A 27,593-nucleotide genomic window follows, 5' to 3' on the forward strand; every position below is an offset into this window, starting at 1 on the left:
AGCCCACACCCGGCCCCAAAACTGGCCCACACACTGACCTCACTCTAGGCCGTCTTGAAAACCCAGCCCTTTAAATGGCGAAGCTGTATTTGACTTATACTAAAGAATCTTGTTAGTTTTTAAAGACTGTTAGGTTTCACGTTTCAATCGAGAGTATTTATTGTTTCAAGTTACATCCATGCAAACTCTTGGATGTTGATATTTATTTAAAAATTGCATTTTCAGTGCACCAAATAGATGTGGGCTGTACGCAAGCAAGTCTATCTCTGCATAATAGTACAAACTCTGTTTTATGCATGTATACGTTTATACGTGTTATAGTAATTCTTCAAGTTCCTTACGCTCCTGCGTAACGTGCCTGGCAACCATTACACTGCTGTGCAACTTCTTCTACTCTGAGAGCTGAGATTTACATGAAAGTCTTATAGTCGGAATTCAGCACCTGAGCATAATAGGACGGAATGTATGAAGCTCTGTGGTTATACTGAATAAGCAGCTACCTATGTTATGCCATCTATTAATTAATTAATTTTCAAAATTTTCCTGGAGGGGGTAAACCCCCCAAACCCCCCTTTTGGGGTTCGGGCTCGCTCGCTACAGTGCTGAGTGCAAATCACTTTGCGCCCCACCACTTTAAAATCTCACCCACCGCCCCTGGGTGTCTGGTGAAACAATGAACGCATAACACATGCTGGCTTGTATTCTTGGGGTAGTTCACACCCTAAGAGTTGACTAAGGAAGGACACTACAAATGAATTAAGCTGCTAATGACTCTTACTTACTACTGAGAGTAAGTCACAGCCAGCAGGAGCGCCTGCCCACATCTCTAACTCAACACATGGGATCAGTGTGATGTGCAGGAAAGCTTGGGACAAAAATACTCATTGACACTTAACTAGAAATGTTTGAAATTAAACTGCAGTGCCAGAGTTCTGCAAAGTCTTCAACACCTTCAACTTTTCACCACATAGAGCAGCATTTTCTGCAAAATATGTCTTGCTAGAGATTTGTCTCGGAATATTTTGTGGAAGAAGTCTGGCTAAAAGCTTGGTTTAGTAGGTTCTTTCACTATATGTTAAGCTTATACAAGGTGGAAACATTTTTAAACAGGCTCTGGAAAAGCCATTTGGTCTAGCCTGGCCAAGCTGGTCTAATTTTTTTTTTAATTGTATTTAGTACCACAGAGATTAAAAGAAAAGCATGCTGTCACTTAAATATGGGCACCACATTCTTGGAATGAGCATTTTTAATAAAAATAAATAAAAAACAAACACTGATAACAAGTCTTTCAGTTGCTCCATGCATATGAAATCACCACGCTGTTTTATGCTGTAGTTTACGTCTCATGTTCCTGGTTACTTTTTCATAATTGTTAAATATGTATCATTAATCTGCTTATTTTGTATGTAAAGTGACATATGTAAGATTATGATTATTTTAATCGTCAAAAAAAAGAAAGCACCACAGAACCAGGCAGTCAAATCAGTCAGATGAAATATTAAAATGGTGCTTAAACACTTTATAACAGCAACTTTTCAAAGTAGACAGAAAATAAGCCACCATCACCCTGGGCATCAGTGAAGTGTGGGCAACGTAAATAACCTCTACCTAAAGTTAATATAAATAATAAATACAATACAACTTTAACTTTTGAACCCACTTTGTCAATGAAGAGTACAAACTATTTTGGGTTTGTGTGTGACCAATGTGCCCAGGCTTTGTGCTATCACTCAAAGTGAAAAGAGCCAATGGTAAAGTGGGCTGACCTGTTGCCTCATGTTGTATGGTGTGATTGGCATAAGCAACCTGTGAATGACAATTTAAGAGCCCAATGGATGAAGCCTAATGACCAAAAGCCTCTCTTTGAATGTATCTTGTGTATGATTTTTTGGGGGTGGGGGGGGAACCTGCAGTCTGGTGACCAATTTAAAGCTGTCTCAAAGGCCAGGCCTACAAATCTCAGTAGTTGGCAGAAGCAAACTCCATTGATTTACACACTTTTGACTGAAATTTGGGTTTTGTTTCTTCTTAAAATGCCAATAGGTCATGTGGGATTTTAGGGGTATAAACAGACATCTCACTAGATTTTTGCGGACATCACTCTGTAATAAAGTGAGATTTTCCTTCATTATTAACATATTATGAATCAGAGCCCAGTGTTCACCTTCATAGTGCCTCGGTAGGAGACATTGAACTTTGCAGCACTTCTAGAACAGGAAGGCCTATTTTCCTATACCAGAGGCTCGCAGGGCATGAACCAGTCCCCTATAACTGGAGACAGTGTTGTCTCTTACGTTTGCTGTGTGGCTGTGTTGTATGTGGATGTATTGAGAAGGTGTGCTATTAGAGGTGTCCTCTGAGATGACACAGTACAGGTAGCAGAAGATGGTGGTACCCTGCCTAAGGGTTCAGGTCTTTAATTCTATCCGGTATTGTCTTGTTAGTGCTAAATCCTAAAACAACATACGACTCCAGCAACATCCATGTCTGGAATTGGGTAAGAGCTGGGTAGCTGGAGTTGTAAGTTCTATTAAAATTAAAAATGGAGCATTGTTCAGCTATAGAGGTCAAAATGTAAGCAGATTCACTGCTCAAGATACAAGTGCTCAATTTCTTTGTGCACAGGGTTTAGATGTTCAGTGGCCAACACCTCCTGGACCCCCTACTAGTGCATTCATGTGGTACTGCATAACTCTAAAACAATTTCCTCTTCTATTTCTTTTTGCCTACAATTGCCACAATTTGTTGGTATTTTCTAAGTTTCTAGGCAGATATTTTACAAGTAAGGATCCAATAATTGTAAACCAATGAGAGGAATATGTCCAAATAATCTCTCTTCTTTATCCATAAGGTAGAGCTTATCTTAAGATTTACTTAAAAACTCTCTGAAGAAAACCCTCTAAATTGCACATGTTATGTTAATCGCACTTATTATTATTATTATTATTATTATTTATTTTTATAAAGCGCATAGTCACCCGGAGGTATCCCAGCGCTAAAAAAAACCCTAGATCAGCAAATCTGAGGACCGGGAGCTAAGAGCAGAAGAGAGGAAGGATGAGGACTCAAAACAGGGGAGGGCATGGAAGCTAGGGAAAAAGATGTGTCTTTAGCAGCTTCCTGAAGCGCAGATATTGTGGTTCAAGACGTAAGTCATGAGGGAGTGAATTCCAAAGACGGGCAGCTTGTACCGAGAAGCGTCTTCCTCCTGAACGGGCTTTCCTGAATCTTGGGGTATTGATGAGGTTTTCTTCGTTAGAACGGAGGGATCTAGTGGCTATGTAAGGGGTGACAAAATTGCTGAGGACTGGGGGGCCTTGGTTATGCAAAGTTTTGTGGACGAGGCACAAGGCCTTGAATTTGACTCTCTCCCTTATGGGGAGCCAATGGAGGAGTTTGAGAGCGGGTTTAGCAGATGATCTGGCCGGGGTGTTTGTGATGATCCGGGCAGCAGTGTTCTGAATTCTCTGCAGTTTATTAAGGGTCGCTTCGGGAGCGCCCAGATAAATCACGTTACTGTAATCTAGTCTCGATATTATGAGACCTTGGATTAGTAATTTTTGGGATTTAGGGGGAAGAAGGGGCAGGACTTTCCTCAAAGATTTTAGAAGACCAAAGCAGGTCCCTGCTACCTTCTTTGCTTGCGAGGTGAATGAGAGATCGGAATCTATCCATACACCCAGACTTTTCACCTCTGTTTTCGGTTCAGGGGGAGGACCTAGACAGGCTGGCCAACTGTCCAGGGGGAGTGAGGTTCCTTTCGGGCCAAGTATAAGGACCTCAGTTTTTGTCCCATTTAGCTTTAGGGCTGATCTATTCATCCAACGATGGACCTGCGTAAGGCAGTTGAAGAGATCAGCTTTCTGTTGTTTGGGATGGGACAAAGACACCACTAATTGTGTGTCGTCAGCATAGCTGACGACGCTCACTCCGAATGGGGTGATAACCTCCTCCAATGTGGACATATAGATATTGAATAATGTGGGGCTCAGGGAAGAGCCCTGAGGCACACCACATTGGAGGGGCATTTCGGAGGAGCGGGCGTTCTTCTCCCAGATCTGATAGGATCGTTGGGCCAGGAAAGATGAAAGCCAAGATAAGGCTGTACCTTCCACTCCAACTCTTGCCAATCTTTCGATAAGGAGTTGGTGGTCAACGGTATCGAACGCTGCGCTAAGGTCGAGGAGGATCACTGCCACTGATCCTCCCCCATCCAGAAGCGCTCTGGCCTCCTCTACCGCTGCCAGGAGGGCGATGTCCGTGCCCTGCCCTGGTCGGAAGCCCGTCTGGGAATTTTTTAGTTTGTTATTGGCCTCTAGAAACTGCGAGAGTTTCCTGTTGACTAATTTTTCCGCGATCTTGCTGACTCCTGGGAGTAGGGAAATGGGCCTGTAGTTCGCCAGGTTCTCAGGATCGAGAGAAGGTTTCTTCAGTAGGGCTTTTACCACAGCCTTCTTCCAGCTCGAGGGTACAACTCCTTGTTGGAGTGAGGTATTAATCAGATGGGTAAGGGAAGGGATGATAGTGGGGGCTACCTCCTTAAGGATCCGAAGAGGAGCAGGGTCCCTAGGGGAGCCGCTCTTCATGGAGTTGAACGTATTTCGTACTTCGTCTATCGTGACCTGGCCCCACGTGGACAGACCAGTGGGAGATGTCGTGCATGGGAAAACTGTTTCTTCCCCCAAGCTCGAGGGAGGAATAGAGTCCAGAATTAGTCGGATTTTATCATGGAAGAAATTAGCCAATTGTTGGCATTTCTCCTGGTCGGCTTTAGGGTCGGAGGGAGGTCCCCGTCCTTGTTCTGGGGGCTTTGAGAGCTCTTTAAGGATGGCATATGCTTCCTTACTGGAGCATCCCGCTTTCTCTATTCTCTCCTGAAAAAACACGCTTTTGGTTTTGCGAATGGCGGTTTTGTAGGTTAGAAGAGAGATAGAGTAGATGTTTTTATTGGTTCCTGATTTGTCGCGTCTCCAAGAGCGTTCGGTTTTTTGCACTCTTGGCGCAGAGCTTTAAGCTCTGGAGTATACCATAAAGCAGGGGATATCCTTTTAGGCTGTTTAAAGGTGGTGGTTTTCGGAAGCATCGTATCAAGAGACGAAGTGATCCAATCACTAAATTGTTTGTCAGCCGTGTTGGAGTCAAAGGAGAGCTCGGGAATGGAGTCTGCAAGGGAAGCAGCCCATTTCTCAGGTGACAGTTTGCGCCATTGTCGGTCGGTAACCTGGGTTTTAGGGGTTGGGAGAATAGGTGTGGGGATTTCCCAGGAAAAAGGGACCAGGAAATGGTCCGTCCATGGTAGGGTCACAGGTAAGTTGGTAGTCACCGTTGCTATATTGGTGAGGATAGGGTCCAATAGGTGGCCCTTCTCATGGGTGGGCTCGTTGTTCACTAGGTGTATCTTTAAAGATGTTAAGTCGTGTCTAATGTCCGAGGCTACTCGATCCGTGGGGTCCAGGAAGTGGAAGTTCAAGTCACCTAGTATAAGGACGTTGGAGGTGGCGGAAGCTAGTTGGGATATAGATTCGAATATGGAGTTGATAAAATTGCCTGGGGCCCCTGGGGGGCGATAGATCAGTAGCCCTGCCAGGGTAAGGGCTGGGGAGATTTGGATGGAGAATTGGCCGCTCTCGCAGTCCTCAATACCGGCGTTAGCCATCCTACAGATGAATTGTTCCCTGTAAATTATAGCTACCCCGCCTCCTCTCCCTTTAGGTCTATTTAAAGCTTGACAGAGATACCCTGTGGGGAGGGCCGCGACGACGTCCGGGTCGGTGTTGTCTGATAGCCATGTTTCCGTTAAGAACAGCAGGTCAAGATCCTGATTCTGAGTCAGAAGATTTACTTCGGTAGCATGTTTGGGGAGGGAACGGCAATTAAGAAGTCCCAACTTCAAAGCGAGTGTGGTAGATTTCAGGGGGGGAGTCAGATTGCAACGTGGACAGGTCGAGAAAGCATTACCTGCGGTAAGCGTGTGGTAGCAGGCAAGGATGTTTTTAGGTCGTAGGGCGCGTAATGTATCTGCTGTATACATCACTCGATCCTGAGGGCCCCCTGGCAGAGTAACGGGGCCTAGGGCCGTCTGGGTCCGGACGGGCCCAGACGGGCTTGCCTTTGGTGCGCCTTCGGCGCGCTGACGGCGCGCCCGCTGCGCCCGTCCGCTGCGCGTCCGGTGATTGCACATCCTTATGGGTAGAAAAAGGGGCGGGTGGGCGTGGCCTCAGGTAGGCGTGGCCTTGCTTCCTCACCGTGAATGGCGGCGAAAAGTGATTTCCTGGCTTTGATCGTTGCAGCGAAGGGGTCGCTGTTTGAGCGTGACTCTAGCCCGCTGCTTATAGAGCGCACGGTTACCCTGGGGTGTCCATGCACTAAGTACTGCCTGCTGGGGAACATAATGCATAATGATTTGTACTACTGGGAGAAAAGCCATGTTTTCAGCCATTTTCTAAAGGAAAGGAGATCCGGGGCATTCCTGAGATGAAAAGGAAGATAATTCCATGCCCTGGAAGCACAAGTGATAAAGCTCCTGCCTCCCCAATTGACTTCTTTGAATGAGGGTACTAGAACTTGTTTAGCCCCCGTGGAGCATAGCATTCTTCCAGGGACGTACCATTGAAATTTATGCCTAAGGAAATCAGGTCCTGCTCCATTGATGGCCTTGAAGACGGTGCAAAGTGCCTTAAAGCGTATTCTTTGTTCAACCGGGAGCCAATGAAGTTGCCTAAGTTCCTACTTTACGGAGGCAAATTTCAGAGTCCCTGAGAGCAATCGGGCCGCTGCATTTAGGGCAAGTTGAAGCCGGTTGATGTGTTGTTTTTGGGCATTAAGATATAAGCCATTACAGTAGTCAAGGTGCAACATTATAAGGGATGATAGCACTGTCTTAAGGCTGTTTTCAGTGAGAAAAAACTTAATTTTTCTTATAATTCTCAGTGCCAGAAAGCAGGCCGAGATGACCATACTTATTTGGTCACCCATGGTGAGTTTGTTGTCCACCAATACCCCCAGGTGTTCTGCTTTCCTAATGGGTAAGGGGCAGGATCCAAGGTCTTCCGGTCACCATTCGGATGTCCACATAATTAAACCGTGGATGGATCCTGCGGCCACTACCAGTAAATACTGCAGTGATGGCGCATTTAATCACACTGTACAATCAGGGTGATCTTTTCTTGACCAAAACTTGGCTTTCGCAATAATCACCCCGTCCTTGACCTAATGTTCCCAAAAGGAACAATTTTCTTTGAAAATACCAAGAAAACAAAAGGAGAAGTTGAGTGGTTATGCACAAAGATCACATCAATGACAATCCACCGGCTTCGCTCATTGCTAGCTCCTTCAAATGCCTACACTTAACTACTCAGATCTCCAACACAGTCCAGGAAAACATAATATCTACTTAAAGAACTCACTATTCAACCCAAACCCATGTATGAATTGATGATCAACACTCAGAATATAACTTTGAAATTCATGAAATCTGAAATCACTGTTTTAGTACTTCCAAGCAAAGAACAAAGAACTGCACCAATTCCTATATTAAAAAACTCAAGAAAAGGCTCCGGCTCTAGCTCACCATTACAGCTCCACCATCCTGAAATGGATGGGTACGCTAGCTCTCTTGTGTAGAACACAAACTAAAAACAAAAGCAATAAAGGCAGGCTTACTCTGTCTCTAAACTGAGTAAGAAAAAATGCACATACTCTCGAACAGAAATGGAAGAAATGTCCATCGTTCACTGTCACAAACAATATGAAACAAAAAAAGGAATTACAAATCAACCTACTGATTACTAAAGCTACATTCTTCAAAACTCTGAGTCTTCGGCCAGCAGACTCTTCCACATTGTAATGTTATAGCCCACTGATATCGGAAAATCTTCTGGTACACCTGATGAAGAACTGGCAAACTTCTTCACACCCAAAGTATACAAAATCTCCAATGATATCACACTAAAACAACTACTTGTGACTCATGTGAGACTAACACTTTCCCTAAAGTGGTCTGCAGCATCCGGAGTTCCTTCAGGTATGCCAGGTTGGAAGTACTGGAATAAAAAATCACTGCTAAACCTTCGGGCTATCCAATCGACTCTTAACCACCTGATTTAGCAAACCCCATCAGTCCCTCTCTGGTGCTCTTATGTAAAGATAGAGTTAACATCTGCATCGCGGTATCATCCACTCCTCCTTAAAGAATGCATTACAAGTAGGGCTCCCGGTTTTATGGCATTTTTGTTTTTTTACATTTACATCTGTATTTATCCATATTTATTTGTTGTCAGCTTCATCTGTATTTATCCATATTTATTATGTGTTTGTGAAAAAAATAAAGTTGAAACTTGTATATTTCAACATTTATTTAACCAATAAATATGCAGTCATGCTGGAGAGGGCGCGCAACGCGGCGATCAAGATGGCCGCTCCCCCCTGAGCACCGCAATTTCGGCGGCGCTTCTGCTGCAAAGGTCCCGTTTCTACAAGGCGTTTCTCGGCGGAAACGGCCGTTTCCAGCGTCGGAACTGCCCCCCAGCACATGGGCATGTTTCTGTACGCTTTCCTGATCGTTTTGGGCATTTTTTTTGCATAAATGCAATTACCTCGGAAACGGCCGCCATTTTGTTTTTAATTTTTCACCGTTTTTTTTTCTGCTTCTAAACCACCCAAAATGTGCTCACTTCAGGAATATTGCCCAATGGCCTTGTTTTTTTTACTATTATAGTGGTTTTTAAGGGCATTTGAACTCTTTTGTGGCATTTGGTGACTTTTTCTTGGCTTCTCCTTTGTCGTCGGACCTTGGCATCTACTATTTACCTCAACACTTGCCTTGACATTGTTCTGTTGGGGTTTTGCATCTCCTGGGCCTATTCCAACTCCCTTGGTGTGCTCTGCAGACTCCTAGTGGCATTTCATTGCTCCTTTTGGTTTTTTGCAGCCCTCATCCTACGGTACGCTGCTCATACTTTAACTTACGCCTTTAATTCTTTCTTTTTTTTGGCTTTGCCAATATGAAGCACGGACATAATTCAAAAGCTTCCAATGCTGCTCCCACCTCACGTAAGGAGTCTACACCTGTGGGCAAACGCCTCAAAAAGGACCCACCATCTTCTTCCAAGTCTCCGCCCCCTGTCACTCTTGAGGACCTCATGGAAGAACTTCGCTTAATTCGCCCTTTTATTGCAGACACTACTGCTACCCTGCAAAGGCTGGATGATAAGTGGTCTAATCTTGACAAAAGGGTTACTGTTGTTGAGCAAAAAATCAGTGACACTCAAGATATTGCCGCCAAACTGGTAAATCTCACCAAGGAGGTTCAGGTCCTCAAGAAAACGTCTGAAGATTTGGAAAATCGAAATAGACGCAACAACCTACGTATTTATGGTGTTCCAGAGAATTCTGAAGGGTCCGACATTATCCTTTTTTTTTGAAGACTCAAGTCTTACCAATTCTTGGTATGCCTAAACATGTGGAAGTCAATATTCAACGAGCGCACCGTCTGGGTCCTAAAAACTCCTCCTCATCTTCAAAACCTAGAGGCATCATTGCTTATTTTCTTCTCTATTCTGACCTCATGACTATTCTCCATTCAGCCAAACAACACAAGCAACTTATATGGTCAAGCCACAAACAGTTTTTTTCCTCAAGATGTCTCCAAACCGACTGCGACGCGGCGAAAAGAATTTCTGGATTTGCGGCCTACGCTTCGTTCCATGAACGCTAGATATGGTCTAATTCATCCTTGCTTCTTCAAGGTTACATACAAGGACCGGTCTTACAGCTTCGAGGATCCGGCTGATCTCCGCAGATTCATCCATTCCCACAGAGAAGATTCCATGGAGCAAAGCGGCTCTTAGCTTACAATGTTTCTGTCTCTGTGTTTACTTTGTTGTCTACCATGTGTTGACTTGTTGCCTCCTTTCATATCACCTCATTCTTTTGTTTTTATCGTTCCTTAGGTTCATTTCCTGTTGTTTCGTTTGCCCTCCTCTCCATTGTATTGTGTCATCGTCTGTTTGCGTCATCCCAGTACGCTGATTCCCTGCATACTTGTTCGGTAAGTCTCCTTCATTTGTTCTTATGTCGTGCTCGGTCCTTGGTTCTCTTTGCATTTCTTTTCTTTTTCTAGTCTTTTCTTCTTTTGGTTCCTTGGACTGTGTTTTCGACCTTTATATTTTTCTTCTTCTGCGGTCGTCTTTTCTCGCTGCTCCCGCTCTCACTTCATTGTCCTTTTTTTTGTTATGTGTTCTGTATGGCTGAGACCTTTTTGGTTCTTCTCGCCATCCTTCTTCTTGCTGTCTTCTTTAGGGTTGCTTTTGGCTCCCCTCTTCCTTCCTACTTACTTCCCTTTCCTTTCTTTCCTTCTCCTTTTTGGTTTCTCTCAGCATCTTTTACTTCACTCAACCTTCCCCTATTATTCTTCTTTCCTCTACTCCGACGCAATGGTGTTTTTTCTACTCTACCTACCTTACTCTCCCTCTTCTTTCCTCCTTCCTTTTGGCACTACGGTACTAGTCATTTCTTCTCTTTCTCCTCCATTTATATCTCTTCACTTCTCCTTATTTAACCTTCTTATGATGGCTTCGCTCCTTTTCCTTTTGCTCTTTCTACTTGGGTTTCTTTACTACTTCCATCGTTCCTCTTTTCACTATATCTGGCTTGTTTTCACCTTTCCTTGCCAATCCTTCTATATATTCACTCTTTTTGCCTGCATTACTCTCTCTTTTTACTTTTCCTTTAATCTCCTCATATGAAAGGTTTCCGACTCATTTCCTGGAATGTTAAGGATCTTCGTAACCCTATCAAGAAACAACGGGTTTTATCTCATCTTGCTCGTTTAAAATGTCGAATTGCCTTTTTACAAGAAACACATCTTTCTACTCAAGAGTTATCGATGTTACGTAGACAATGGGTTGGGGATGTTTTTTGCTCTCCTGCTATTAACCACAAAAATGGTGTTGTTATTTTATTTCATAAGCGTTGTCTGTTCAAATTCTAAATGAAACTATTGACACTAATGGCAGGTGGCTGCTCCTTGATTGCATTGTTAATGATGTTCATCTCTCTCTCTGTAATGTCTATAGTCCTAATGGCATTGATTATTCCTTTTGGAATGATTTCTCCTCCCTTCTCTCTTCTAATGCTAATGAAGATTTGATTGTTGGGGGAGATTAATTGATGGACCCTTTTTTGGACCGTAAATCACAAGCTCGCTACATTCCCAAAAAAATGCAAAAATCCTTCCACAAAGCCATCTCCTCCAGAGGCCTTATAGACTCATGGAGGTTGTCCCACCCTGACTCTCTGGAATTTTCCTTTTTTTCTCCTGTGCATAATTCCCTCTCCCGTATTGATTATATTTTTCTCTCCCACCACGCTTTCCAATTTATGACCAACTCAGAAATAGGCTCTACCCTCATCTCAGATCATGCCCCAGTTATTTTAGATATGGATTACCCCTCTCCCACGTCTCAGGCCCGCAGATGGCGCTTTAACAACTCCCTTTTACTTGATCCCACTTTCATTGAACATTTCACTCGTTTCATGGATGACTTTTTCACTACTAACTTACACTCCACCTCTGACTTTCACTTTATCTGGGATGCTTTCAAGGCCACTGCTCAGGGTTGTATTATTGACTTTGTTTCACGTAAAAAAAAGAAAGCGCTATCCCAAGCTTCCTCCTATCTAAAACGCATTAAAGAACTAGAGCATCTTTACTACACTTCCAACTCTCTTGACTCTCTTTCCTCTCTCATTTCCGCTAAACTGCAATTTAATAAACATTCCTGGGATTCAGCCTCCAATCAGCTTCTTCAATTTAATGCAAAGATATATGGTGGTCGCAATAAAGCTGGTAGGGCTCTGGCAAATTATCTCAAAATTAAAAAACAGAAATTGAAAATAGTCTCGATTAAAGATTCATAAGGCTCGCTCCAGTCTTCTGATGCCAAAATTCTGGATTGCTTTGTTCAATTTTACTCTTCTCTTTATACTCCTGAGTCTTCCCCCTCTGCAGAGAAATTAGACTCTTTCTTTAATTCTGTCCCTAAATCTCCCAATCCTTCGTTGGATTTATCTTCTCTTGATGCCCCGATTTCAGAAAAGGAAATTCTTGCTGCTCTCTCTCTTCTCCCCAAAGATAAGACACCTGGCCCTGATGGCTTTACTGTTCGTTTCTTTCCCCAATTTAAATTTATCTTGATTCCTCATTTTCTTCAGTTAATTTTACCATTTTCTCTCCTCTAGTGAATCTAAAGGTTCTTTTTCGCAGGCTATGCTAGTTCTTCTCCCCAAGAAAGATAAGGACCCTTCCCTATGTAAAAATTACCTACCCATCTCCCTCATTAATATTGATTGTAAATTGTATGTGAAAATTCTGGCTTTACGGATTAATTCCATTGTCCCCGATTTGGTTAACATTCATCAATCCGGCTTTGTTAAGGGAAGATCTATTACAGACAATTCTAGATCCCTTCTTAATATCATTCATCTTTCTGCTAAAATGGACGGTCCCTTGGCTGCCATTACTCTAGACGCCGAGAAGGCATTTGACCGTGTCAACTTGGATTTTATGTTTGGCGCCCTTCGCTGGCACGGTTTCAGTCTCACTTTTCTTACATTTGTTCAGTTGCTATATTCTGCTCCTTCCACTTCTATATGGATTAATGGATTCATAGAGGAACCAGACAAGGCTGTCCACTTTCCCCCCTTCTCTTTATTCTGGCACTTGAACCTTTCCTTGAGAAAATTCGACAATCCCCTTCCTATTCTGGCTTTCTTTATGAAGATGTTGAGATTAAGTTTACTGCTTATGCAGGCGATATTTTGCTTTACATTTCTAACCCTGTTGTTGCCCTTCCCGCTTTCTTTTCTTTATTACATGATTATTCCTCTGTTTCTGGATATAAATTAAATATTGATAAAACTGAAGTCCTTCCCCTCAATAAATTCTGTCTTCCTCACATGTTTCAGGGTTCTGGTTTCCAATGGAACTCTGGCTCTATCAAATGTCTTGGCGTTTTATATGCTAACACTATTAGAGAAACTATCAAAATTAATCACTCCGATATCCTTAAAAAGCTCTCTTCTCTAATAGAACGTTGGTCCCCTCTTTTTCTTTCCTGGTGGGGTCGTCTCTCCACTATTAAAATGATGCTCCTTCCTATTGTGAACTTCTGTCTCTCCATGCTTCCTATCTCTCTCCCCCATTTCTTTTTTAAGTCTATCAATAGTCTTTTTTCCAAATTCCTGTGGAATAAGCGTAAGGCTAGAGTCTCTCTCCTCCGTCTTCAACAACCTAAACATCTTGGTGGTGTTAACTTCCCCAATATCTCACGCTTTCATTCTGCTTTTACTCTCAAGCAAATTTGGCCTTTTCTTCTTGAAACCTCGTCTCCTCCTACTACGGCTTGGAGCTCTCTGGAATTGGCTCAACTTCACCCCTTCTCCTTCCTTATTGCCTCCAATCTCACTCAACCACCTTCTAAGCTACTTTCTCCTATTTTCAAACACTCCAAAGCTTTAACACTTGCCCTTTTTTGTTCATTCTCTGTACCATCTACTCTTCATATGAATACCCCACTTTGGTATAATAAATCTCTTAAATTACGCAATTGTGCGCTCTTTTCGAAGGAATGGATTGACAAAGGAATTCTCACTTACCAACATCTTATTTCGGACAATTCCTTATTAACCTTTCCAGCACTTCGTGACTCCTTCGGTATCTCTAACAAATACTGCACACACTTTCATGAACTTCTGCCCAAACTTTCCACTATTATCCTACACAATACTCCTTCATCCTCTTCACCTCCCCTCCTTGCCTCTCCACCTAACTTTCAGGTTCCCCTTAAGGCCTCTGCTATTTATAAATTACTTTCTCCCTCACTTATTGACAGGCCTAAAACTAATCTTGAACTTATCTGGGAATCGGACCTCAATCAAACTTTCACCTCACTTACCTGGGACTCTATTTGGTCCAAACTTCATTCCACCTCTCGTTCCGCTAGCACCACACAAACCCTTTATTTTTTTTATAATAGATTAATTTATACTCCCTGTGATTTGTTTAAATTTAAATTGTTAGACACTAAGAAGTGTTGGTCCTGTTCATGCACTCCTGGTGACTTTGTTCACATGTTTTTTCTTTGTCCTAAGGTCCAACTTATGTGGTCCCACATTTGGTCTACACTTAATAAGATTTTATCTACTAATGTTCCCTTTGTTATTTCCTCTGTATTCCTGGGTGGTTTGGCCCCAGTTTGGGATGTCCCACTCCATACTCGTAAATTTATTGATCTTTGCATAGCTATCGCTTTTCAAATTATAACAACTAATTGGAAAGACACTACAAACGTGGTTTATAGTGCTTGGTGGAATTTGCTCTGCCATCATCATAGACTAGATCGTGCATGTGCTTCTTCTATTCCATTGTTGATAAAACGTGATTTACTTTGGTCCCCTTTAACAGACTTTTTATCTAAAAGTGCCTCTTGATCACATGTTATTGTTATATTTAGTATTACTGTTATTATTATTACTGTGAACTTCTCTGTATTTCATACCTCTTTATCTCTCTTACCATGAATTTTTCTATTGCTGTTCCCTTTCCATCCCCCCTTTTTTCCCTTTCTGCCCTCTTTCTTTCTCTCTTCCTTCCCCACAAAATGAAAAGTTATAAAAGCATTTTTTCTTTGTATAGCGTTTTCCCCTTTTAGGGCCTTTCTTGTTTATTGGCACATTATTCTCCACAATTATTTTAATTCCTATTGCTCTTTATTTGTGCTATTGTACTGAAGTTTTACATTGTTTTCTTCAACTCAATAAAGCTTTTCAAACTTAAAAAAAATACGCAGTCATGCTTGAATGCCTGCCAGGTTTCAGGGATATGAACATATGCAGAAGATAAATCAATGCACTTATATGAAAACATGCACATTTCAGTATCAACCTTATGCATATCTGCTGCTGTTTAAACTTCTTTATTAAAATTCCTTTCTTTTTTAACCCCCTTACCTATCAATTCACAAAGTTATTGGCCTGGCAGTCATGGCAAAGTGTATTTAGAATCACTCGAAAAGCACCCAATTTCCATTTTATTACACATTTATAAATGAATACAGACAAGAAAATAAATGGTTTTCTGTCTGTATTTATCAGTAAAAATCAGTAAAAACGGAAAACAGGGAGCCTTAATGGTAAGGCATGTTTAAAATGCAAAGGCTGGTGCAGGCTGTAAATAGAACACCAGTCCAACCACACCTCTATCCTTCCTTGCCAAAATCAAGGAAAAATATGTTGCCCATCAATTGTACCAATAGGTAACAGAGAGAGAGTGAACTATTGGACAACTATGAGTCTGGGGTTGACCTGTACATAGGAATGAAACTACGATGCTCTACAGGATTGATGCTACCTACCGGGCAATGGACAAGGGGAAGTGTAGCTGACCTCTGGACCTATGAGCAGAGTTGGATACCAGCGTGCATGACTTACTACCGGATAAGCCATCCATCCGATTCAGTGTTGCCGGGCCGGCTTAGAGTGATGCAAGTCTTACCTAGATGCCCCGGCCAAAAGGGTACATTTAACCTAACCTATGCAGATCACCTGACCACTCCTTTTGGAGCCCCCCAAGGACCTTTAGAAGTTAACCTCCTCTTAAACTTCTATGTTGAACCTCTGGGGGCTTACTACAAACCTTGGGGCTCTCATACCACTGGTATGCAGATGATGCCCTGAAGTGCATAAAAATGAACAATAACCCATCGAATGAAGATTCTGTTTGTGACATGAGGATGCACTTCACCGTAAAAATTAGTGTAAAAAACGAACAGAATGCGAACAGCTACTCGCGTTCTGTTGTTCCTCTGCGCTTATGGTACATTTTTATCACAAATGTTGTGTTTGTGATCTATTTTTACCACGCATCTCTTAATCAATGGGGAAGGATCACTTGTCCTGCATAACCGGGGTATGCAGGTCGCGTACCGATTTTGTCCCAAATTAAAAACCCTCATACACGTGTTTGAATTGGCGTTAGAGCGGTATATCTTGGTTCTCCGCTGCTCGATCATGTGTTTGCATAATCACAGGGTTAGTAGTTATGCATCCTCCAGCCAGAGGTTTTACCCTTGGTTAAAACAGTAGTGATCAGTGATATGTGGGGTATGTCCTAAAAAAACTCATACAGCCAGATGAAAAATCTTTAATGGGTCTGGATTCGAGTATATTCTTTAAAAAGTTTATTGGTGTGTATAAGAAAGGGATAATGACTCTCACACACGCTGAATATTGTTAAAAAAGGTCGACATGTTTCAGCCCGTGGATGCCTGGTGGGGTCTGGTGGGCTTTCTTCAGGACCAAGTGAAGGGTGAGAAGAGACCGAGGGCGTCTCAGTGATAGTGCTAACCTATGAGCAGTATTGGCTGTTCATATGTAAAATAGTGAGTGAGATGGATGTATTAATCCTTCTCATGAATAGGTCTCAAGGTACCTTTAATATTTTCAATTCGTGCCTCAACGGGTCCCCATTGAGAGTCGGGGGTCCTACTGCGTTCTCCGTACATGACTTGTGCAGACTCTGCCTAACGGGCATCACGTAATTACAAGATATGGTGTAACGTTGCAATTTCAGGAATTTCACGTAACAAGCGCAATGCGAAATTCTCACAATTACGCAAATAATGCCAGTGTAATTTAAATGTGCCCAGGCCTACTAAGGCATCATGGATGGCCTATTTAAAATTAAAAATGGATGAATGAGCACCAATTAAGGTTTAAACGATGCATCATTAACAGGCGCGATATGCAGAGCAACGTCACAAAGAAATGGCAGACAGACTTCAAGAAGCGGGGCTTGGCCCTAAAACTGTCCACAGCGTCAAATCTCTTGGCTTCTTGCTGGGTTACAAATAAAACTTAAAACTGCCACAAAGGGCACAACAACAGGTAGAGGTACAAAAATCAATAAACAGATTACACCATATGAGACAATATCTGTACTGTAGAAAAAATCAATCTATGAATAAAATATCAAACTCCAAGATCCAGACTCACCCTGGGTGCTGTGACCCCTTGGAGGCGCGGAGGTTGTCTGGGCAGCGCCAGGGGCGTCTTGTTCTTCCTTCACCTCCAGACAGAGCTCGACCAACACCTCTCCTTCCTCATCCAGGCAGCTCCAGAGGCCGCGGTGCTCCGGACCCAGCTTCGGGATGGTCACTGCTCCATTTCTAAAGAATCGAAGGCCCGAGGAGTTCCGGACCGTCTGCCCGTCCCGCAGCCACGTGACAGGGTCTTGGCTCTCGCAGCACGAGAGTTTCATGGGTTGTCCAAGTTGATCGACGCCTTGAATGGGTTCAGGGTCACAATCTGTGGCAGAAAAGAAAATAGGTCAATGATGTCCTCTCACTGTACATTGTACATTCCCGCCTATCCTGTCCCACATACAGCTAAATTGTAAATTGTAAATTGCTGTTTCTTTCTGGACCCTCCTCTCTCTCTTCACAGCCCTTGTCGGACACAGACCTCTCTTACAGTGCGGCTCTATCATCTTTCACAGTCTCACATGCACAGCTGTCTCTGTGTGTCTCTCCATCCTAGAAACACTCTCGGTAGGGCTGGACCCTCTCACACTGCCTTCATAGACACCCACACGTACAGCTGTCTTTCTGCATGGCATTTTAGACTCTCACAGACCTTCACACAGTCGTATTGTGCTCCATCTCTCCTCTCACACGCTCTCACACTCTTAGCTTTCTCTCACCCTGGAGCTCTCCCTTCTCAGATTCTCACATATACACCTCTCTGTGGAACTCTCATTGACGATCGCTGACACAGGTCTCTCTTCACGAACCCTATATATCTCCTCTCACACAGAACAGCCAGATGACTGTTACTCTGGGGATGTTTATCCGTCACAGACTCTCACAGACCCAGCTGTCCCTCAAGACTGGCCTCTCTAACTCTCCACTCACAGGCTCTCACATACAACTGCCTGTTACAGTGGGTCACTACATTTTCCCTGTGAGACACTTCCGCTCTGGCAGCTGCCTCTAGCTTGGGGTCCGTCCCTCTCTTCTCACACATTCTCACATGCACAAATGGCTGTCTCTGTCTCCGGACCCTGGCTCTCCTCCTCTCAGAGACTCTCCCACACACAGCTCTCTATCTCTGCCTGTCACCAGAGACTCTGTCTCTTCACTAACACACTATCTCCGAATCTCTCACTCTTTCGTTGCACTCAGTCTCTCCTTACAAACCCTCACATGAGCAGCAGTGCTTCCTGAAAGAGACTCTCACATGCACTGCAGTCTCTCAGGGAAGGCCTCAATCTCTCGTCTCTGAGACTCTCTCACACATACTCTCTTTTTATGTTCCTCCTCCTGTATACTGTCATCTAGCCATCTGCTGTTGTGACCTCTCTCTTTCGTTCCCTAGCTCCTCTGCCATTCACAGTCCTAGTGTCTCTCTTTCTCTCTGCTACCCCTTCTCTCTCTCTCCCACACCCAGATGTCTCTTTTGAATTTCCTTCCCAGTAAAGTCCTCACCGTGACTGACAGACAGGTGGTCGCTGCTGGACTTGTTGTCTTCGCCGACGCAGTAGAAAGTTCCAGAATCATTCACTCTCGGGTCCAGCAGCGTTAATTCTCGTTTGTTGTAGTTTGAGACCCTGAGGCGGCCGTGGAAGGTGTCTTCGGTGTCCACCCACCATGGGTAGACAGATGACCTGTAAAAGACCGCCTCCGTGGACCCGGTAGTGACGCAGCGGGGGTAGCGGGGCGCCCATCTCCACTCTCGCATCGTAACCTCGATGTCCAGTGCGCAGGAGATCATCGCTTCATCGCCGGCTCTCGCATTCACCCAAGACTCTAAAAGAGACAAACATGGCCGTGACAGACGAGGCCCCTGCGTTGTGGGGGACCTCACGCTAAACATAGTTTTGGGCCAACCCAGTTACAATCACGGGGCCTTATTCACAACAAAATGACGCAGTGTTGGCGCCGCATGCCATTTTTCTGCTCCGAGCTGCATCATTTTAAATGCACAGGGACGCGTCATATTTACAACAATTTGACGCATCCCTGTCCTCTTCCACTGCGCTGGCTGGATTGGATGCCATGCACCAATGCAGGCTCCCTTCCACCGTGCAAGGGAGCCTGTGTGGCGGGGATTATTGTTTTTGTGTAGGAAGGTCTCCCTTCCTGCACAAAAACAATCATTGATGGTGTTTTCATCTTCCTATGTGCATTCTGCAGTACACATGGAGAGAGGAAAAAACAAGAAGAAATAAAAGTATTTTTGTTCATAGCGCCTCCTTACGCCTCCCTTGGGGAGGTGTAGGACTCTGACGCATTCCCTCATAAATCTGGGAATGTTTCTAATTCCATGGGTGTTACGTGGGAACACCGACAGCAACACTCATGTCCCGCCCCTTTCATGCAAAGTGGTGCATGAAATGGGGATTCAAATACAAGGCCATGAAAAGCCACTCAGCGTGGTTTTGTGTGGACTTGTAAATATGGGGCAGCACACTGTGACATAGGTGTGTCGAAAAAGCGATTCACCAGCAGCGCAAGGGGCGGGAAAATAAGCCACAGAATATATAGTAAGGGCCTCATTCATGAGGTTTCGCCGTAGGGCAGCGCCACAGGCTCTCCTGCTACGCTGCCGTACGACAAAAGAAAAGGGCAGGAATGCACGGCATCTATTAGATCTGGTGCGTTCCTGTCCTTTTACCCTGTGCTGGTGCTCAATGAGCTGCCATGCGCCAACGAAGGTACCTTTGCGCCGCGGTGCAAGGGTGCCTGTGTTGCGGGAATGATTATTTTTGTGCATGAAGGGAAACCTTCCCGCACAAAAACAATCATTAGAGGGGCTTTTTCAGGTCTCGGCTACGCAGTACGCATGCGCTACTTAGGAAAAAGACCTTTAGAAATCAATTGAGTTTTGCAGTCAAAAATGTGCACGCATTGCATTGATTTGAATGGCAACGCGTACACGTTTGGCGATTCCTTTGCGGGAGCGAGTTTTCAAACCATCTGTTTGTAGTTAACAGATGGTTCCTGCTCGCTCCCGCAAGGGAAACAGGCACAGGCCCCCTCCTCTCGCCCCTCCCCGTGCTGCCTCTCATCAAACTTGTTTTTTTTTTCCTACCGGGTCCTCCAATCATTGCTCAATCAACTCAAGTATTGCTTTCAATTTCTTGTTATTACAGATCATTTGGCTGCTTCATAAGAGAGCCATGGCAACTAGGCCTCAGAACCCCCTTGTTTTCCATCTCAGCAGCACAGACCCACCAGGGGGCACGGTGTTTGTACACAGTGCCTGTCTACGCGCCTTTAACCCTTGCACAGCTGTGCCACCATCATCTCTGGAGCCTCTCCTGAAGTACCACATGGAGCGCTGCCAATGCACCCCCACACACACCTCTAACGGCACAAGGCGCTGCGGTGGAATAAAATATACGTTTTGTAGGGTTTCGTGGATGCTGTGAATGATTTGCGAGCATCACACGCGCTGCTCCCGGGGCTTCTTGCTTTCTTAGACACATGCTGAGCTGACCGTGCTGTGCAGGGTTGTGTCTCGAGCCCAAAGATGGCCCCCTCCTCAATAACCTTTGAACAGCGTTTGATTGTACCTTGTGGGTCCTTCAGAACTCATTTCCACCTCAATGTTCTGGTCAAAGCACGAATCAAAGCAGCTAGTCCTTGGAGTAAGTCTGCTGTCTTTTAGTTAGCGACCTGCTGCCGCCTGCCCAGGCTCAGGCATTAATGCAGAGTAGTGCTGGAACAATTTTGTGCCTGAATGTGGTGCCATTAGTGTTACTTTTCTGAACGCATAAGATTGTGAAAAATCCAAGTGTCAGACAAAGAACAAGTGTGACATATATATGTCAGCAGGAGAGTGGTAAAGGTGTGTGGTATGCAGCCAGTGGTACATTTTGAAGCACACTGCCCAAATATATTACTTAAGCATGATTTGGTAGTGCACTGTCATTTACAGACAGTACATTTTACATTTGACTAGCCACTACATTTGCATAGACAGGCAGTTTTACTGATAAAACTAAATGTGTACGAATGATAATGTGTGGAAATTGGAGTTCAGCAACATTTATCACAGAGCATCATTGTTATATTTGGGGGTCTCTAATTGGCACAGGTAGGTACTTGTGACAAATAGGGGCCCTTGCCTCTAGTCAGGGTAAGGGGGTACACTCCTAAAATAACCCCAGCTCACCCCCTTGGTAGCTTGGCACGAGCAGACAGGATTATCTCAGAGGCAGTGTGTAAAGCATTTGTGACCACATACAGTAACCCAGTGACAACACTACAGATGGACACCATACAGTTGTATATTAAAAATAAGTATTCTTTATAAAGACTTAACACAAGACCACAAACAACAAAATTCCACAATACTATACTTAAAAATTGTATTTTTAGCTTAGTTCAGTTCAGTTCTTAAGATGTAACACTTTAAGTTAATGTACCTTACGATGTGTGATGCTTCCACAACAAAAGTGTTGCAGCGATGGAAATGCTGCAAAGTTCTGGTGCAAAGAAATAAAGACGTGAAGATCTTCTAGATGCGACACGCTTCTCCGATGATGCGAAAAGTATCGGTTTGATGCGTCAACTGCAGCGGCGACACCCTTGTTCAGCGATGCGACGGCAACAGCCTCGGCTGTGGCACTCTTCTCTGACGTTGGGAGAGGCTTCTGCACAATGCGGCAACTACAGCAGCGACATGCAAGATGCGACGGCAGCAGCTCCAATGGCGGCACGCTACTCAGTGGATGCGAGGAGCTTTTCTTGATGCAGTGCAATACGACAGCTACAGCGGCGACATCCAAGATGCGACGGCAGCAGCAGCGATGGCGACACGCTTCTTTCTCGTTGCGAGACACTTCTCCTGATGCGGTACAATACGACAGCTACAGCACCAACATTCATGATGCGACGGCAGCAGCAGCGACGGCGACACACTTCCTCTTTGTTGCGAGACGCTTTTCTCGATGCGGTGCAATACGACAGCTACAGCGCCGACATTCACTATGCGAAAGCAGCAGCAGCGACAGCGACACACTTCTTCCTTGTTGAGTCGCGCTTCCAGCTCCATGCGACACGCAGTCCCTCAGAAGGCCCAAAACAGCAGCTGGCACTTCCAAAGAACCCTGGGGAGCTGAGGGTTGAAGTATGTTGTCCCTGAGACTTCAGCAGGAGGCAACCTCTTTTCCAAGCCCTTGGAGATTCTTCACAAGTTGAAAATAAAGTACACAAAGTTCTTTCTCCTTTCTTGGGCAGTCAGGCAACCACTGCAGGCCAATCCCCCAAGCAGCACTTCAGCTTAGGGGTAGTCTCTCCTCAGATTCTTCAGGTTCCTCTCCTTAGCAAAGGTTTCTTCTTGTAGTCCAAATGTGATCTAATCTCTTGGGATTAGGGTCCCAATAGTTATACCCCAAACTCCTTTGTCCTCTGAGGGCAGAAGGGCCTTTGTCCAGTCTAAACCAGTTCTTGAGCACTCTGTTTACATGACTCTATCTTTCCTGTCACAATGCAGGGCAGAAACATCAGACGCCCCACAGGAGGTGGAGCCAGTATTGTGGAGGAAAGGCACAGCCCTGGAGCAATCTGTTGACATGATTTGTTCTCTCCTTTCACAGTGCAGGGCAGAGACATCAGATGCACCACAGGGGGCGGAGCCAGCACTGTGGGTGGGGCAGTCACAGTCCTATTCAGGTCCCAGGTGCAACTCCTCCCTCTCATCTAGATGCAGATCTCTTTATTCACCACTGGGCGGACTCACCCTGTCTCCTGGAATCCCCCAGCCCTGTCACTCAAACTTCAGACAAGGAATACACAACCTAGCAGCAGCAGATTTGGATAGTTAGACAAGAAAATACCTACTTTCTAAAAGTGGTATTTTCAAACACAGAATGTTAAAACCAACTTTGGTTCACAAGTCCTAGGCACACTCAGTGCACTGTACCAGGCTCTGATAAGTAAACCAAACCTGCCAATCATGGAATCACTAATCCATACAACAATTTTCAATATGGAGAGCATTTGCACTTTAGCACTGATTGGCAGTGGTAAAGTGCCCAGAGTCATAAAACCAACAAAAACAGGTCAGACAAAATACAGGAGGAAGGCAAAAAGTTCAGGGATGACCCTGCAAAAAGGGCCAAGTCCAACAATCACCAAATGCAGTGTCTTGGTTACTTTTTAATCCTATTACAATCTTTGTTTCCATCACACTTCAGATTTGCAAAAAAAGTGCTTCATTTCCCCTTTCCTAACAGCTGATATATTATGAAATAACTGTACAGGGGAAACGCTTACACTGACTACCGCCGATCAGGGAGCTCTGTGGATGACCCCTGCACCGTTCCTGTTGCCGGATTGACCTGGATTGACCTTTTGCCTTCCATCCCCTACCTCGCGGAACCCGCTCCGCGGGTCCCGCATCGCCCGCTCTGCTGGGCTAACTTTGGAAAGGGAAGAACTTTGGCTGCTCTACAGGGGCGAAGAAGGAAACACTCGGCCCGGGCTGCGAGCACCAGGTGAGGGACAGGGACTCCATTTCCCAGGAGTCCCTGTGTAGCCATCCCCTGCACCTGGACGCTCTCCCGGGTAGCCCCGCCCCCGACCGCCGGAGTAAAAGCTGCCGTCCACCGCAGCAACTCGGGAAACGCTTACACTGACTACCGCCGATCAGGGAGCTCTGTGGATGACCCCTGCACCGTTCCTGTTGCCGGATTGACCTGGATTGACCTTTTGCCTTCCATCCCCTACCTCGCGGAACCCGCTCCGCGGGTCCCGCATCGCCCGCTCTGCTGGGCTAACTTTGGAAAGGGAAGAACTTTGGCTGCTCTACAGGGGCGAAGAAGGAAACACTCGGCCCGGGCTGCGAGCACCAGGTGAGGGACAGGGACTCCATTTCCCAGGAGTCCCTGTGTAGCCATCCCCTGCACCTGGACGCTCTCCCGGGTAGCCCCGCCCCCGACCGCCGGAGTAAAAGCTGCCGTCCACCGCAGCAACTCGGGAAACGCTTACACTGACTACCGCCGATCAGGGAGCTCTGTGGATGACCCCTGCACCGTTCCTGTTGCCGGATTGACCTGGATTGACCTTTTGCCTTCCATCCCCTACCTCGCGGAACCCGCTCCGCGGGTCCCGCATCGCCCGCTCTGCTGGGCTAACTTTGGAAAGGGAAGAACTTTGGCTGCTCTACAGGGGCGAAGAAGGAAACACTCGGCCCGGGCTGCGAGCACCAGGTGAGGGACAGGGACTCCATTTCCCAGGAGTCCCTGTGTAGCCATCCCCTGCACCTGGACGCTCTCCCGGGTAGCCCCGCCCCCAACCACCTCATTTCCTCATTAGCAATAGCTGATATCCGCTACGCGGGACGCGTGCGGGACGCCCGGGGCTAAGCCCGGGCAAAGGGCGGGCCCTCTGTGGCCCTCAGAGGCCTGAGGAGCCTGGTCTGGGCCACACCCCTTGTCATTTGGCCGCCCTATATTTCGGACTAACGGACCCACTACTACTTAATTGTAAGTCTGCATACTGGTATATTTGTGTTTTTTATCGGGACTAACATTAGAGACTCATATCCCATTATTTACACGTAACCTCGGCTGCCTTGCACTGTAATTGTAATTTTTTGTTCGGTCTGTAATGAACTGTCGAGAGACCAGAAGCATGGCAGCTGCTGGAGCCAAAAAACTGACGGGTACCCTTGATGATTTTATTGTTCGGACCCATGCTTTAATAGATCAGGGGATTATTTTAATGGATAGAAGGGTATCTCAAGATCTGGCATTAGCCAGGAGATCCTCTCTAGGCCTCATAGCACAAGCCCGTACTCCACAAGCAGTAACAAATCCTAACACCTTAGCAATTGTACATAACGAGGGGGCTCATGACGACATTAGCTCACAAGAAGGTTTGGAGGCAACACCTAATCTCGCTTTGTTAGCTGAGAGTGGCTCACTAAATGAGCCTGGAAATGTTTCGTTGGAAAACGCTCTTGAAAGGGGCCTGAAAGAGGGAGCAATACCCAAAAAAAAGTCTAAACCCGTCACACGTAAGCGAAAGAAAGCTTTGAACACAGAGAACCTAGACCAGACTACCCCAGACCTGGTGACCCTAAACCCCAACAGTGTTTTGGCGACTAACACTGCTGACACTGATGGTCTCAAACATACCAATGTGGCCATGTCTTTAAGCTTACCAGATGACACAGTCATAGATAGTAGTTTAGAGGAAATTTTGGATCTAGGTGGCGATGTAGACAACCATGTTAGAAGCGACGAGGATAGGAATAGCTTCAACATGGTAAATAACAATATCTTCCAAATGTTAAAAATCCTGCTCGAACCTATTGAAGCAAGGCTGCGTTGTCTAGAAACCATCTTAAAAAACATTCATAAAGATATAAGCGCTCCTAGCTTCAGCCTGGATAATAAGATACCCCCCGTAAAAAAGCCCATGAACAAGCCTCCGCTGGTCAACAAGAATACCCCATCCCTAAAAAAAAGTGCGCCCACCAATCCTGTTAACTCTATTACCACTGGGGGCACTTCCTTAATAACTCCTGACACTAAACTAGTCCCTAACCCTGTTAATCCTAAGGTTGCCCCGCAGGTTAAGTTTAAAGACCTTGTACCCCCGACTCCTAAATTGGATCAGACACCTAAGGAAAGGAGAGAATCACGGAGAAACATCCATCTTCCCCCGGATGCATGCTCCTATGTAGTCATCCTGACAGGGGTCACTGAACTTGGGCAAACTGAAACGGAGTCTTACCAAACCCTAAAAAATAAGGTGTGTCACTGGCTGTCTAAAAATTTTCCTTTACCGCCCGGCATGCCTAGCAACATCTTAATGGTGGAGAGAGCACCTTGGGTGGGAGGCAACAGGAAAAATCTACAAGGTGACTGCGTGGTGGTCACCTTTGAGCACCCACAAACAGTAAACTACATTTGTGCCGGTACCCCGCGCCATCAGGCGAGTACGGTCACGGCTAGGCCTCTCTCCTACTTTTATGTCCAAGGGAACCAACCGGACAAAAGATGGAGTTGGTTAAAGGGCCCTCAGGAGCTCAATCATAGACAGAGGTTTAATCCCCCCTGGGAGGTTCAATCACGTGGCTGGGAGGAGGGGGGGGAAGACGGGTGGACCATGGTCAGGAGAAGAAGAGCTGGTCCTTTTCAGGGTGGTTTTTTTGCGGGCCCCCAAAACAAATATCCACACCATGACCATCACTACGTAAATGGGCAGGAAAATTACTTTAATGTCCCCACGTTCAATCATTACGATCACCCGTCCTATATGGACTGGGTAGATTGACAAACACTGGGTCACCATGCAACACAATCTCTAACTTCCCCACACACCACCTCACAGAGTAGTCCCTCCCCAGAAGATTTAAACCCTGACCTAAGTACTGAGCAAATGTCCATTGCAGAACAGTTCATGGAGGGGGGGACAGATTTGTCCGTAACTGATGGAAATAAAGAAGGCAGGCAGGGGATCACTATGGCCTCATGGAACATAGCGGGCCTCAGGAATAAAATCGATGACCCTCACTGGAGAGATCTCATAGGCTCCATGGACATTGTTGCTATGCAAGAAACGTGGGTGACCGAAAACTTGCTTACATTGGATGGATACACCACCTTTTCCCTCCCTGCCGTAAATTCACTGAGAGGGCGGGCTAGAGGTGGTCTGATCACCCTGATATCAGCAAAAATTTCAGGCTCCTATAAAGAAATCCCCACTGGTAGCCCTTACTGCCTTGCAGTCTTAATTACATATAGGAGTTCAAATGCTGTATTATTAGTGAACTTCTATAACTCTTTTGATAGAGAAAACTCAGTTGACAATCTGCAGAGGCTAAACTCTTTTTTAATTAAGTTTCAAGAGTCCATGAAGGCTAATTGTATTGTTATTTTATTAGGAGATTTTAATGTACACGGCTGCCAGGAAGACTGTCCCCCTAACCTTCTTTTTGGTTCCCCTGATGATGAAAATACCCATTTTGAACATTCAGAACAGGGCGTTTTCTTAGAATCTCTGTTAGCCGAAAATGGTTTAATGTTGCCTTCTGGGGGGGGAGAGGACATTCCAACCTTCACGGGTCATGGTAGCGGGTCTACTATTGATTATATTTTTGTGAGCAGTATTTGCAGTAGTCATATTATCTGTTATACCGTTGTTAGATCCCATTTTAGTGATCATAATCTTGTTGTACTTAAAGTTAGAAATGTATTAGAACTTAATGACACTAGCTTGGGTCTGGTTGACAAATGTGACTTACGATCAACTGATCAGGCACGGCGAATTAAATGGTGCAAAATAATTCCTGAGGATTTCTTTGGCAATTTGTGTTTAAATAGTCAGGAGGATCTTGAACTCTGTTTAAATGACCAGGCGGGGGACACTGAGGTCTTAGACGCATATAAGAGGGTATGCATTAACATCGTGTCTAATCTGACACAACATTGCAAAAGGAAAAATCAGGATAGGGTAGGCTGGTTCGACAGTAAATGCTCTGCTGCCAACCACAAATTAAAACTAGCTTTAAAATCTAGC

At 45.1% G+C, this 27,593-nt stretch overlaps 1 protein-coding gene across 2 annotated transcripts in view; it reads right to left on the reverse strand.

The window, feature by feature from the left end:
* The window catches only part of MPIG6B (megakaryocyte and platelet inhibitory receptor G6b), a 291,237-nt gene that overhangs the window by 96,990 nt on the left and 166,654 nt on the right, over positions 1-27,593 (reverse strand). For both annotated transcript variants that reach the window (XM_086924660.1, XM_086924659.1), the window contains 2 exons: positions 18,543-18,863; positions 17,053-17,364 (listed from right to left, as the gene is read on the reverse strand). In XM_086924660.1, coding sequence (XP_086780786.1) covers positions 17,053-17,364; positions 18,543-18,863 — 633 coding nt within the window. The remainder of the gene's footprint in view (positions 1-17,052; positions 17,365-18,542; positions 18,864-27,593) is intronic.

This window comes from Lissotriton vulgaris, chromosome 5 (genome assembly GCF_964263255.1).
Source record: "Lissotriton vulgaris chromosome 5, aLisVul1.2, whole genome shotgun sequence".
NCBI lineage: Eukaryota > Metazoa > Chordata > Amphibia > Caudata > Salamandridae > Lissotriton > Lissotriton vulgaris.